At 43.0% G+C, this 15,391-nt stretch overlaps 1 protein-coding gene across 1 annotated transcript in view; it reads right to left on the bottom strand.

Annotated features, from left to right (window-relative positions):
* LOC122561484 (metabotropic glutamate receptor 3-like) overlaps positions 1-15,391 on the bottom strand; it is a 256,129-nt gene that overhangs the window by 55,806 nt on the left and 184,932 nt on the right. The window contains exon 4 of the mRNA XM_043713230.1: positions 12,863-13,744. Coding sequence (XP_043569165.1) covers positions 12,863-13,744 — 882 coding nt within the window. The remainder of the gene's footprint in view (positions 1-12,862; positions 13,745-15,391) is intronic.

A 15,391-nucleotide genomic window follows, 5' to 3' on the forward strand; every position in this document is an offset into this window, starting at 1 on the left:
ATACACTTAATGGTAAGGTCCTAGGGAGTGTTGCTGAACAAAGAGACCTTGGAGTGCAGGTTCATAGCTCCTTGAAAGTGGAGTCGCAGGTGGATAGGATTGTGAAGAAGGCGTTTGGTATGCTTTCCTTTATTGGTCAGAGTATTGAGTACTGGAGTTGGGAGGTCATGTTGCGGCTGTACAGGACATTGGTTAGGCCACTGTTGGAATATTACGTGCAATTCTGGTCTCCTTCCTATCGGAAAGATGTTGTGAAACTTGAAATGGTTCAGAAAAGATTCAGAAAAGACCTTATAGAAATTAACAAAATTATGAGGGGAATGGATAGAATAAATAGACAAAGTCTTTTCCCTGGGGTCACGGAGTCCAGAACTAGAGGGCATAGATTTAGGGTGAGAGGGGAAAGATATAAAAGAGACCGAAGGGGCAACTTTTTCACACAGAGGGTGGTACGGGTATGGAATGAGCTGCCAGAAGATGTGGTGGAGGCTGGTACAATTGCAACATTTAAGAGGCATTTGGATGGGTATATGAATAGGAAAGGTTTGGAGGGATATGGGTTGGGTGCTGGCAGGTGCGACTAGATTGGGTTGGGATATCTGGTCGGCATGGACGGGTTGGACCTAAGGGTCCGTTTCCGTGCTGTACATCTCTATGACTCTATGGTGCTATGAGAACATGTCAATATAGATTGCTATTTTTTTTCCATTCCAGGTTATTTTAAATACAAAATAACTCACTCAACAGTTTGCTGCATCTTTCTATTGTATAGTCTATGTGTTTTGCTTGACAATGGATTCATGGTCACCATTAATCTCTTAATTCCAGATACTTATTGAATTCAAATTCCACTATCTGCAGTTTCAGGATTCAAACTCAGGTCCCCAGAACATTATCTAGATCTCTGGTCCAGCGATAATATCACTGAGCTATCACCTCCTCTTCAGGGTAAGCAACAAGTAAGACCTGAAATGAGTGTGGATTTACAAGACAAGAGAGTAGCAATCTTAGAAATGGGGGAGGAGGTTAAATGAAAAGTAATAGTTAGTAAAAGAGAAGAATTACACAAAAAAATGTGAATTCAAGAAAAAGACAAATGAACATTCTAAAACTATTCTGAACAATGGATAATGAAGGAAACCAGCAAACTTAAATTAATAGTAACTACTAGTGGAGGATTTTGGATTCGAAGACCTATGAAAGATGTTTTAAAAGGCACAAATAAAGATGTACATAATATTTCTATCTACAAGAACTCAGCTGGTTGAGGATAATTACTCTGAGTATTCGGAAGTGTGATAACAACTCAATGTTTTCCCATTTCTATCAGTCAGAGGGCTTCAAGTACATAAATTTAACAATTTAAGAAGCAGATAGGTTAAGAACAACTGGAAAATCTCTTCAAGGGGATATGTTGTATCGTACTAGACTACAATATTGTCAAGGCTGTAGTATCTATTGAAATCTTTCCAAATGAAGACAATAACATCCCAAATCTAGTCGACTTTGAAAGATCGAGCTGGCATACATGTGAGAAAGTGGTGGAAAAGGCTTTCCCCCACTCTTTATGCAGGAGTCAAATGATGCCACATTTGATGATGCAAATTGTGAGAATGATATAAAGTCTTGTTGCTTGTTTGCATATTACGTCATAATGTTGCTCCAACATTTTCTTGAGTCTTTTTGTCTTCATCACAGAGCAAGGCCCGATGCACAGGGAAAGATTAAGACAGAAGCTGTGGCTATATGTTAATACTAACAAGGAAATATAGATCCAGGCCCTTGGTCCAGCACTCCAGCAAGACTGAACGGGGGCAGAGAATTACACGCCCTCGGTCAGAAAGAAAACTAGGACGTACCATGTTTTGTAAAAATATTATGTTTTATGACAATCAGAATAAAGACATAGAAAATACTGGAGGAGGAGTGGGACCATCCGCCCTTCCAGCCTGCTCCGTCATTCAACCTGATCATGGCTGATCATCCAACACAATCCCCTATTCCCATCATCCACCCGTAATCTTTGATTCCTTTAGCCTTGAGAATTATATCTACCTCCTGCTTGAAAACATTCAATGTTTTGAATTTCACCTACTGGAAGATGCTGGATTCAGTGCCTCTGAAACTAACAATATCTCCAGGAGCTTACCATTCAATATAAACTTATCTGGAGCGGTCACATCAATACTGCGGCTACACTTACCCCACGGGAAAGGGTCAGTAGTGAGGGGGCATCATTTTAAGGTGAGGGGCAGAAGATTTGGAGGAGATTTGAGGAAAAGGTTTTTCACCCAGAGGATGGTGGGAATTTGGAATGCACTGCCTGAGACGGTAGTTGAAGTCTATACCTCTTAACATGTTCAAATGTACATGGATGAGCACCTGAAATATCATAACATTCAATGCCATGGACCAAGAACTAGAAGTGGGATAAGTGTAGATAGTCAGTGTAGATTTGATGGGCCAAAGGGCCTCATCTTTACTGTAAAACTTTCTGGTAAAGAAGAAATCAAATGTACTATTTTTTAGTGATCTCCTGTTATGCACATGCTGATGATGGTTTTTTACTAAATCATCAAACAATTGGACATGATTATACAATGCAAATATACAATCCGAGAATTCCCTCCCTAAGGGCATTGTGGGTCTACCCACAGCACATGGACTGCAGCGGTTCGAGAAGACAGCTCACCCCCACCTTCTCAAGGGGCAACTAGGGACGGACAATAAATGCTGGTCAACCAGTGATGCCTACATCCCACAGATGAGTTGAAAAAAAAATATATATGCTGTCCCTGAATTGCTGAGATGTTCTGATCCTGAGTCAGTTTGCAAGCTGATTTATACGCACGTCAGAATGCAATGCAGGACAAAATAAAACAGCCTTTTGCAGGTACAGGGAACATTGATCTTTAACTTTAAACGCTGTATGGGATTGTGTTTGTAAGTATAAACACTCATAACTGAGACATTAAGGCACTTATCCAGGGTTACCAAAAGTGTTTGAACACTAGATCTTCAACAAACCAGCATGTTGCTGGGTATGAAAGGTTTGTGTTACAGAGAAAGGCTTTTTCACCGAAGTGCAGGAAGTTAAAAGGCAATGTTATAGAAATTTATAAAATAATGAGGTATAGACCGAGTTAATGGTAGTTGTCTTTTCCTTAGGGTAGGGAATTTCAAGACTAGGGGGTACATTTTTAAGGTAAGAAGAGAGAGATTTAAAAAACACCTGAGAGGACAATTTCTTTTACACAGAGGTTGGTTTGTGAGGGAATGAACTTCCCGAGGAAGTGGTGGATGTGGGTGCAATTACAACGTTTAAAAGATACTTGAATGAGTACATGAATAGGAAAGGGTTTGGAGGGATATGGGCCAAGAGCAGGCAGGTGAGACAAGTTTAGCTTATGTTCGGCATGGACTGGTTGGGCCAAAGGGTCTGTTTCTGGGCAGCATGGTAGCTCGGTGGTTAGCACTACTGCCTCACAGTGCCAGGGTTCAATTCCAGCCTTGGGTGACTGTCTGTGTGGAGTTTGCACATTCTCCCCGTGTCTGTGTGGGTTTCCTCCCACAGTCCAAAGATGTGCAGGTTAGGTGAAGTGGCCATGCTAAATTACCCATAGTGTTCAGGGATGTGTAGGTTAGGTGCATTAGTTGGGGTAAATGTAGGGGAATGGGTCAAGGTTACTCTTTGGAGGGTTGGTGTGGACTTGTTGGGCCAAAGGGCCTGTTTCCACACTGTAGGGATTCTAATTTTAAAAATTCCATGCTGTATGACCCTATGACCACTAATGCCAAATTGAATAACATCACACGGTGAGAGGCAGTATTACTTTGTTGAAATCGACTGAAGGAAAAGAAAGTACAATGCTAGCAGAAAATATAGAATGAAAACAAATATTGGTACCTTATTGTATTTTATAGTATTCAAATTTATTAGACAGTTTACACTATATGGATTAGTTGTCACCTTTGGTTGTACAGCATATATTGTCATTTCTTCTGAAGGTTCTGTATGGTCTTGTGCTGACTTTTTAAAAAATGGACTTTTGATGTCATATTGTCTCCATTTACAACACTTCCTTCCGTCATTTGAATCATGACTTTTTCTATGATTAGCAAATTCATGATTAGAACAAATCCATACAATATATTTCTCTTTGAATAAACCCAACATAAATAAAATATAAAATGCTAGTGGTTGTCAGCAATAAAACGTTGCCTCAATTTATTTCTATCTTAAATATAACTGGCAGCTAGTCTCTTTGAGGGGCAAGTGTCATTTTCCTGAAACATGACAAAGCATGAAGTGAGAAAAGAGAAGCAGAGATGACAAGCTACAGAGAGAGATGCGGTTGGTGGTATCATGCCTGAGAGTTAAAAATCTGTGGATTGTAGCGGGAAAAGAAACATACAAGATCCTGAGGCGTCAGAAGATGTGGAGAAGATGTTTCCTCTTCAGGGAGAATCTAGAACCAAGGGTCACCGTTTAAATATAAGGGGTCACACATTCAGGACAGAGATAAGAAGTTTTAATTTCTCACAGCGGACGTCTCTTCCTCAAAACACGTTGGCTGCAGAGTCTTTAAATCTTTTTAAGACAGAAGTAGATCGATTCTTGTTAAACCACCTGATGAAGGAGCGGCGCTCCGAAAGCTAGTGCTTCCAATTAAACCTGGACCATAACCTGGTGTTGTGTGATTTTTAACTTTGTACACCCCAGTCCAACACCGGTATCTCCAAATCTTGTTAAACAAGGGAATGAAAAGTTATTGGGGTGTTATTTGGACAAGCTGACTAAGTGGAAAATGCATGACAGCTGAAATATAACGTGGATAGTTGTGAGGCTATCCTCTTTGGTTTCAAAAGTAGCATGGACAATTATGACTTGAATGGCTATAAACTGACAAAGGAATATTCTACGACACCTGGGTATCCTTGTACACCAGTCGCTGAAAGTAAGCGTGCAGGTGCAGCAAGTGGTAAAGAAGGTAAACGGTATGTTGGCCTTCACAGTGAGAGGATTGGAGGACAGGAACAAGGGTGTTTTGCTGTAGTTCTACAGGTCAGTGGTCAGGCCACACCTGGAATATTGTGTATAGTTTTGGTTTCCTTATTTGAGGAAGGATGTTCTTGCTCTCGGAGAGAGTGCAACAAAGGTTTACCAGGCTGATTCCTGGGATGGTAGGACTGATGTATGAGGAGAGATTGAGACATTAGGATTGTTATTCCATGGAGCTTAGAAGATTGAAGAGAATCTAATAGAAATCTGTAAAATTTGAACAGAATTAGACAGATTAGGTGCAGGAAGAATGTTCGTAATGGTGGGAGATTCCAGAACCAGGCATCATAGATTAAGGATAAAGGGTAAACCTTTTAGGACTGAGATGAGGAGAAATTTCTTCACTCAGAGAGTTGTGAGCCTTTGGAATTCAAGACGTGGTTAAGGCCAAAACTTTGTGCTTTCAGGAAGGAGGTAGATATAACTCTTATGGCTAAACGGATCAAGAGAGATGGGGGAGGGCAGGATTAAGGCATCGAACTCGTTGATTAACCACGCTCATATTCAATGGTACAGCAGGCTAGGGAATTGAATGGCCAACTCCTGCTCCTACCTTCTATATTTCTATGCTTCTCTATAAGGCAGGAGTGTAGATCTGTGATCACAATCAGATCAGACATATCTTATTGAATGGAGGAACAGGCTTGAACAGCTGAGTGACCTAATCTTACTCTTTGTTCATCTGCAAAGGTCGATTCAGGGAAGTAAAGAGTCACAATTCTGCACATCTGAAAAGGAATCATTAAATCATTGATTCTATACACAGATAGAGGCCATTTGGCCCATTACGTTCACACCGACCGTCCAAAAGCATCCCACATTCCAACCCTGTATTTCCCATGGTTTATCCATCTAGCCAAGACATCCCTGAAACAACATTTCCCATAGCCAATCCACCTGGCCTGCACATCTTTGGGCTGTGGGAGGAAACTGGAGCACCCGGAGGAAACCCACACAGACACGGGGAGAATGTGCAAACTCCACACAGACAGTCGCCTGAGGATGGAATTTAACCTGGATCCCTGGTGCTGTGAGGCAGCAGTGCTAACCACTGAGCCACCATGAAGGACAAGTTGATTTTACAACTGTACAGCTTCACAATGAAGACAGGAGAGGTCAGATATTATGTTTGGGCACTTTGAAAAAGTAGAAAATAAAAGAAAGAAGCAAAATCTACTGATATCAGTAAAATAATAAATGAAATGTAACTGAGGAAAAGATTATGTTGCTTGTCATAAAGTCATACAGCACAAAAACAGACCCTTCGGTCTAACCAATCCATGTCGAACATAATCTCAAAGTTAACTAGACCCACCTGCCTGCTCCTGGCCCAGATCTCTCCAGAATTTTCCGATTCATGTACTTATCCAAATGTCTTATAAACACTGAAATTGTACCCACATCCTCCACCTGCTCAGGAAGCTCATTCCACACACGTACCACCCGCTGTGTAAAAATAAATTGCCTGCTATGTCTTTTTTAAATCTCTCTCCTCTCATGTTAAAAATGTGCCCCCCAGTGGCGGGTTTTGAGAAGATTTGTATATCAGATTGAGGTTCTGGATGTAGGTTTGCTCGCTGAGCTAGAAGATTCGTTTTCTGACATTTTGTCACCAAGCTAGGTAACATCATCAGTGAGCCTCCAATGAAGCGCTGGTGTTAGTGACTCACTAGTGGTGACAAAATGTCTGAAAATGAACCTTCTAGATCACTGAGCAAACTTACATCCAGTGCCCCCTAGTCTTGAAATTCCCCATCGTAGGGAAAAGACAACTATCATTAACTCTGTCTAAACCTCTCATGATTGTATAAACTTCTAAAAGGTAATCCTGCAACCTCTTAGGCTCCAGTGAAATAAATCCCAGTCTATCCAACTTTTCTTTATAACTCAAGCCTTTCACACTTGGCAATATCCTGGTAAATCTCTTGTACACCCCTCCCGCTTAATAATATCCTTTCTATAACTGGGGGGCCGGAACTGGACACAGTATTCCAGAGGCAACAAATAGTGCATAAATAAATGAGGTCCTTTATTGTTAGATTGCGCAGTTGCTGAAAATAAGTGACATAGGTTGATGTGATAGGCAACGATGATGTTGGTAATGAGAAAATTTGACACATTTTTTTAATACTGGATCTACACACTAGATACATTGTAAACAAAGTTGGCATATTGTTTAGTGGTGTAAATCTAAATTCAACACGGCTTTTGTACCAAACATGAAGTGGAATAAAGCTAAAAGCAACTGAAGATAAAATGCAGATTGCTTTCAGAGAGGATTGTATTGACAAATCTGTTTAAAATTTAGCTCCGTACTTAATAATCAGGATCAGTAACGATGACTAAAATAAACTTTTAATGTGCCACACACAATTTCCCATAGAAACTGTTCTCGTCCCTTTAATTCACACTGGTACTGCCACCAGCTGAATGCACAATGATAAAAGACTGCTTGAGATGTCGTGGGAAGATCGAGATATGTATAGTTGGCTTGACAGGTATTGACAACATCTTCCACAACGTATTCAGCTTGGATTGTGTCAGACTACATTAAGCTTTTAAATCCAGTAATTAAAAAAAAAACCACAATTCTCTTGTAACATTCTGGACCCTTTGAAAAGAATGGCAGCAAATCTTGTAATAAGTAATCCTCTTGGTTTGTACTTGTCATTTGGCTAACCACAATCATTTGTGTTTTGAATTTCATGGTTCTTTTGCATTCTCGGGGGAAAGCGCTCAGCAGGCTCTCTCTCACAGTTTGTACATTCAATGTTCCTGGGTACTGTCAGGTTCTAGCAGTTTATTTAGCCTCATAGAGTATGAAAACAGACCCTTTGGTCCAACCAGTCCATGCCGATCATAATCCCAAACTAAACTAGGCCCACCTGCCTGCACTTGGCCCATATCCCTCCAACCTTTTCTCATTCACGTGCTTTAAAGTCTTTTATGTTGTAACTGTACCCACATCCACCACTTCCTCTGGAAGTTCAGTCCACACATGAACCACTCTCTGTGTAAATAAATTGCCCCTAAAATCTTTCTCCATTCACCTTAAAAATATACCCTCTAGTCTTAAAATCCCCTACCCTGGGAAAAAGACATCTGTTATTCACCTTATCTGTGCCCCTCCATGATTCTTTAATCCTCCATAAAGCCCTCAACCTGCTCTACTCCAGTGAAAAAAGTCTCAGACTCTCCTGATAACTCCCATTCCTGGCAAAATCCTTTTAATTTTTTTTCAGAACCCTCTCCAGCTTAATAATATATTTCCTGTAACAGGGCAACCAGAACTAGACGCAGTACTCCAGTAGAGTAAAGATTGGATTTGTGATTCCAGGGCAAGGGTCATGACCCATAGTGCAGGAGACCATGAAGGTTGAAACAGGTAGAAATAAAATGAAAATCAATCAAGAGCAGCTGAATTGTGATTTAACAACCTTTAGATTGTATGGATGTGGAAGATTTGAGAAAGTTAAGGAACTACTCAGTCTAGAGGTCACAGAAAAATAAGCTTTTGAAAAGGAGACATAGTGATACATTATATGGGTGGTGTCAGGTTAACACAAGGTGTGCAGCATGTGTTCTAACAGTGGCTCTGCTGTTTCCATAACAATTTATCACAGTTATGACATCGACAATTTGTTCAGTAGCAGAGAAACAATGAAGTTCTTGCGGAACAAAATCTACACTAACCTATCGATATTATGGTATTAGTTAAGACAGATGCCATTAACAACTTAGCTTGAGGATTGGATTTGATCTCTTATCATCTCTTAACAGAAAGATCTCATAATCTAGATTAAACCCAGATTGCAACAGCATTATATCACCATAGAAACCAGAAATTCTGACAGACAAAATATCATTACGGGGTAAGCTGTAAAGGAAGTGGTCACTTGAGCATCATCAAAGATGGCAACAGACAGATTGATACCAATCACCACTGATAAGCAATGTATTTTTATATTTTATGCCAGATAGTTTTATCCGTCCTTTAAAGTGCTTCTGATCCAGATAGGGCTGTTGCAATTATACAACCAATGCTGTTGCTCAGTCTGCTGCCTGCCATTATTAATGATCAAACTGACTGTTTTGTCAGATAAAACACTCACAGATAGAATCCCTACAATGTGGAAGTGGGCCATTCTGCCCATTAATTCCACAACACTCCTCTGAGCAGCATCCCACCAGAACCCTCAAACCCTGCGTTTCCCACAGCTATCCCACCTAACCTGCACATTATGGGGTCAATTTAGCACGGCCAATCCACCCTAACCACCCTAATCTTTCGAGGAAACCAGAGCACCTGGAGGATATCCACACAGACACGGGGAGAATGTGTAAACTCCACACAGACAGTCACCCAAAGGTGGAATCGAACCCAGGTCCCTGGTGCTAGAGGCAGTGGTTCTAATCACTGAGCCACCCTCATGTCCAGTGTCATTCTGTAAGGAGGAATTCCAGGTTGGAATGAGTCACAAGATCTGGAGGTTTAGAAGGTTATGTTTCTGTGGCTTTCAAGCTGCACCAGCCTAATCCACAACTTTAGGATGGAGCAAATTCTTGATCAAAGGATTTGCTGGACCACACAAGGTAACACACATCCTTTATTCCTTTATTCCACAATTCAGTAAAGACCTCACTTTGACTTGTGCCAATCACATGTCTAATGATGAAATACATTCCAATTGGAGATTAACAAGCCAGGAAGTCGAGTGTCCAAGCTGTGACAAAAAATACTATTAATATAGATCGATGTGGAACCTCTTCAGGGAGGTCTGAAAATACTGTGGGTGCTGGAGCACAGGAGGTTGCCGGGCATGGAGTGCTGGATTACAGAGTTATACAGAAACACAGAACACAGGAGAGGAGGGAGCCGTTCAGCCCTTCAAGCCTACTCTCCCATTCAATTAGTGGGCGGCACGGTGGCACAGTGGTTAGCACTGCTGCCTCGCAGCGCCAGAGACCCGGGTTCAATTCCCGACTCAGGCGACTGACTGTGTGGAGTTTGCACGTTCTCCCCGTGTCTGCGTGGGTTTCCTCCGGGTGCTCCGGTTTCCTCCCACAGTCCAAAGATGTGCAGGTCAGGTGAATTGGCCATGCTAAATTGCCCGTAGTGTTAGGTATAGGGGTAAATGTCGGGGTATGGGTGGGTTGCGCTTCGGCGGGTCGGTGTGGACTTGTTGGGCCGAAGGGCCTGTTTCCATACTGTAATGTAATCTAATCTAAAATCTAATCTAATCTAATACGATCATGGTTGATCATCGAGCTCTATACCCTAATCCCGCCTAGATCCCTTCATCCCTCTAGCCACAAGAGCTATATCTCCTCCTTCTTGAAAATATGGAATGCTTTGGCCTCAACCACTATCAGTGGTAGCGATTTCTACAGGCATTCTACTCTGAGAAGATGCTTCTCCTCATCTCAGTCCTAAGAAGGCTCGTTTTTATCTTTAGACCATGATCCCTTGTCCTGGAACCCTGTAATCTCTCAAATTGTTGGCTTGTAATATCATCCTCACCCTAAGGTGCATACAGTTGGTCAGTGGCCTTCAGCAGTGGTCAATGGCATGGTGCCCCTTGTGGGTAAATTGTTTCAGTGCTTGATGTTCACGGCTCATTGACCATATGGGGATATGCTCTGAACCAAAGTTTGTTTGAGACTGGTGTTGGTGGCAGCTGAATCTAATGTTAGATTGCCATGTGAGGAAGCAGCCTCACTCAGAGGCTGGCGCTGCAGGGAGAAATCAAGGTTGCTGCCTCCAGTACTGAGCAGGACAACCGAAAGAGAAAGGTTTTCATATTAAAGAAGACCCAAGGAACTGGGTCAGAAACAGTTGGAAATCAGAAACAAAAACAGAAGTTGCTGGAAAAGCTCAGCAGGTCTGACGGCATCTGCAGGAAGACAGAATCGTTAATGCTTTGGCTTCAGGGAAGGATTCTGACAAAGGGTCACGGGACCTGAAACATGTACCCTGATTTCTCTCCACAGATGCTGCCAGACCTGCAAAGTTTTCTTAGTCATATTTGTTTTCATTGAAGATTTCTGAGTGAGGGTCACCAGACTGTTCTCCTGGCACCATGAGACCCCATGGTTACCAAAGGTTATAGATCCTGCAATAAACTAGGATTAGAAGCACTCAGGCAAGGTACACTCAGCTAATACCAGGGATGGAGAGGGATTGCCTTAGGAGGAGAGATTGGAGTAAGTTGGGCCTATACTCATTGAATTTAGAACATTGTGAGATGACCTCATTGAAATATACAAACTCCTTCGACGATTTGACGGGGTAGATGGGGAATGGTTGTTTCCCCTTCTGGGACAGTCTAGGACCAGAGGATACCATCTCAGAATAAGGGGTTGCACATTTAAGACAGAGATGAGGAGGAATCTGGACAATCTAGAGGCAAGAAACATGTTTCCGCTGATGGGTGAGTGCCGAACCAGAGGACACAGCTTAAAAATATGGGGTAGACCATTTAGGACAGAGATGAGGAGAAACTTCTTCACCCAGAGAGTGGTGGCTGTGTGGAATGCTCTGCCTCAGAGGGCAGTGGAGGCCCAGTCTCTGGATTCATTTAAGAAAGAGTTGGATAGGGCTCTCAAGGATTGTGGAATCAAGGGTTATGGAGATAAGGCAGGAACAGGATACTGATTAAGGATGATCAGCCATGATCATATTGAATGGTGGTGCAGGCTCGAAGGGCAGAATGGCCTACTCCTGCACCTATTGTCTATTGTCTATTGAATGCCTACTCCCAGAGGCCAGTGAATCTGTGGAATTCTTTACCAGATGGGGCTGTTGAGGCTGGGTCATTAAGAAATTCAAGGCAGAAGTGGAATAATTTTTAATCATTATGGGAATCAAGGGTGATAGAGAAAGTAGAGGAAAGTGAAGTTGAGGGTAATCAGATCAGGAGGAGAAAGTGAGGTCTGCAGATGCTGGAGATCAAAGTTGAAACTTTATTGCTGGAACAGCACAGCAGGTCAGGCAGCATACTCTGCCTCGGAGGGTAATTGAGGTGGGAAACCTCACAATCTTTAAAAAATAATTGAATGAGGCACTTGAAATGTCATAACACTCAAGGCTATGGGCCCAGTGCCGCAAAGTGGGATAGGTGCAGATAGGGCGGTGCTGGAAATGTGTTGCTGGAAAAGCGCAGCAGGTCAGGCAGCATCCAGGGAACAGGAGAATCGACGTTTCGGGCATAAGCCCTTCTTCAGGCTTATGCCCGAAACGTCGATTCTCCTGTTCCCTGGATGCTGCCTGACCTGCTGCGCTTTTCCAGCAACACATTTCCAGCTCTGATCTCCAGCATCTGCAGACCTCACTTTCTCCTCGTAGATAGGGCGGTATAGACTCAATGGACTGAAGGGCCCCTTCTGTGTTGCATGGCTCTATTACTATGATTCTAAGTGAACCAGTCCATGCTGACAAGAGGCAAGTAACATTGCTGCAGCAATAATGAGCCAAACATGCAACATTTAAGAGGCATTTGGATGGGTGTATGAATAGGAAGGGTTTGGAGGGATATGGGCCGGGTGCTGGCAGGTGGGACTAGATTGGGTTGGGATATCTGGTCGGCATGGACAAGATGGACCGAAGGGTCTGTTTCCATGCTGTACATCTCTATGACTCTAAGAGATATCGAAGCATGAAATACTGTGAAATACTGTTCCCAGGGCATTAGAAGCTCCCGCTCACTGTGGTTTGAAACAATGTTTAGAGCACAGAAAAGTGTCGTGGATCAAAAAAGCATGATAACAATAAACTTTTGTCTAATCATTTATCAGATTCACAGTGACACAGATAAAGTTCTTACCGCTGAAATTAATTTTGATTAAGTATTCTTTGTATAATTTCTTCCCATCCAGTGGCATAATGGCATCACAGAGTCTGGTGGTATTTGGACACATTACGCGCTGCATCTTGTGTAAAGCATGTGCCATTGAGTACACCGCATTGACAACAAACATTATCTTTGTCTCTTGCTCGTAGTTAGAGTTGTTGATGGAGAGCCGCCTGTCGCACACCTTTTGATGTGACCGACTGTTCTGGAGCAGACACTGAAATTTCTGCTGCCAAAAGGCTTTAAACCACGGGTTCCGCTTGTTGGTGCGAGGGTGGAGGCTTTGAAAGTACCTGTCAAACTGCTTGATGGGATAAGAAGCAAGCTCTAAGGTTATCGCACCGTTGGCAACCAGCTCGTTCCCCTTCACCACGATTTCTTGAGCTCCCCATCCATCACTGGCCACCCAGGTGAAGCCAGAAACGTTCATTCGATTAGCCGCAGCCAGAAGCTCCCGGGCATCGTCGCCTCGTGTGAAAAGTACCACGATCCTCGCGTTGGCTTTGTTCAGCAGCTCCTGGATCACACCATCGTAGGACTTCTTTGTGGTGGAGCGGCCAACTTTCTCCGAAGTAGCGATGCAAATGTTTCGAAGACGTGCCTCATGCTCAAAGGCTTCAATTCCAGTCTCTCCGTAATCGCCCTCGGAAGCGATGGTTGACACGTAAGTCCAATTAAAGAACTGCAAAATTTCTACCATAGCCTTGGCCTGATAAAAGTCAGGAGGGACTGTTCTCGCAAAGTAATCGTAGCGGCTTTTATCGCTGAGCTTTGCACTTGTTGAAGCATAGCTGATCTGGGGGATCTGGAAAAGTCGAAGCAAATTTGCTACCTGTAGATGATATTAAAATATAAATTAAATACAAACCATTTGTGCTTAATGGTTTTAAATCATCAAAAATAACTTGCATTTCTGCAGCATCTTTAATGTTACTTTTATCAAGGCTTAAAAATGGATGTCAAGTTAAAGGAGGAAACATTAGGAGAGAAAGTACAAAAACAGAAATTGCTGGAAAAGCTCAGCAGGTCAGGCAGCGTCTGTGGAGAGAAATCAGAATTAGAATTTCGGGTCCAGTGACCCTTCCTCAGCACAAATGACCAACTACTTGGTCAAAGACTGAAAACAAAAAATGCCGGAGATTACAGTGAGTCAGGCAGCATCCATGGAGGCCTATGAGGAAGAGTCATCTCAACTCGAAGTGTTAGCTTGCTCCCTCTCTCCATGGATACTGCCTGACCCACTGTGATCTCCGGCATTTTCAGTTCAGATTCCAGCCTGTGCAGTAATTCGCTCCCACTTGGTTGTAAGGGTTGGTTTCAAGGAGGAGCCAGGAATTGCAGAGGTGGAACGATTGTTCGGAATATGGAGTCTGAAACGCTGCAGGTCTGCCTGCTAATGGAGTCCAGAAAGGGATGGCCCTCTAAGAGGTCACAGAACCTGGGAGGTGGGCTGGACGATATTTGTTTGCTCTGGAGCAGATGGTGAACACACTCATCACCCCCATAACATAAAGGAGAAGTTCAAACCAAACCATCCTGGTGATAGGGTCTCATTAAGATCAGGCTGAGTGCAGCAGTCACCAAGGGGATCTTTGTCAGACAGTTTCACAGGTTAGCAAATAGGTTAGCTCCTACTCTGAGCTAAACTGATAGGTTCAGATTGAGAGGACAGATGTGGAGTCAGTGGGGGACTGTGTGGGAAATGATTTGAGTGAGAAATATTCCTGCTTTTCACACGGCTGAAAATAAAGTCAATATTTTCTGGATGTTCTTGATGAAGTGACAGGGTGCCTCTGGCTTCCAGAAGCAGTTCAGCAATGAATAGTAAATAAGGTTCTTTCAGGAGCACCGACTGCCTATTGCAAAGCCCACCCATCAATCACACCAACACCTTTCTATTGCAGCAAATCATCAGCACCCCCCACCTAGGTTCACCTTTCAGTCTGGCTGCACCCTTAGGTGGCAGGGGGATTGGTGCTGTCTGTCTCTGGCACTACAACATCACTCTGGTCACACTCCCTCTCTCCTCTTCCAGGAAACAAATATGGAACAGAAATTCCCAGCAACTTTTTTCCTGTTGGGGGAGGTGGTGGGATATGCAAAGAAGCCCATCACTTTATAGTGGAAAGGAAGATGGCAAATTTATTATGGGGACCAAAAGAAACACCAAACAAAACTCTCCGGGTCACTATGGTTGGGAAAGTGGGGCGGAGGACTAGTTTGTCTGTGCTTGGCTCTTTCAATTGATTTTCCCCCTTTCCCCAGTGCCTTACAAGCTTGGATCCCCGTTATAGATATTTTCCAAGCATTTTCCCTTCAGTGCCGCTGGGTCAAAATCGTGGAATTCCCTCCCGAAGGGTAATGTGAGTCAAACATGGGCCAAAGAGATAGGGTTAGGGTCAGGCAGTTTACCACTGCTCAAGGGCAGTAAATACTGGCTCAGTCAGTGCACCCACACCAGCATATAAAAGGAAACCTG

The sequence above is a fragment of the Chiloscyllium plagiosum genome, chromosome 23 (assembly GCF_004010195.1).
Source record: "Chiloscyllium plagiosum isolate BGI_BamShark_2017 chromosome 23, ASM401019v2, whole genome shotgun sequence".
Classification (NCBI taxonomy): Eukaryota; Metazoa; Chordata; class Chondrichthyes; order Orectolobiformes; family Hemiscylliidae; genus Chiloscyllium; species Chiloscyllium plagiosum.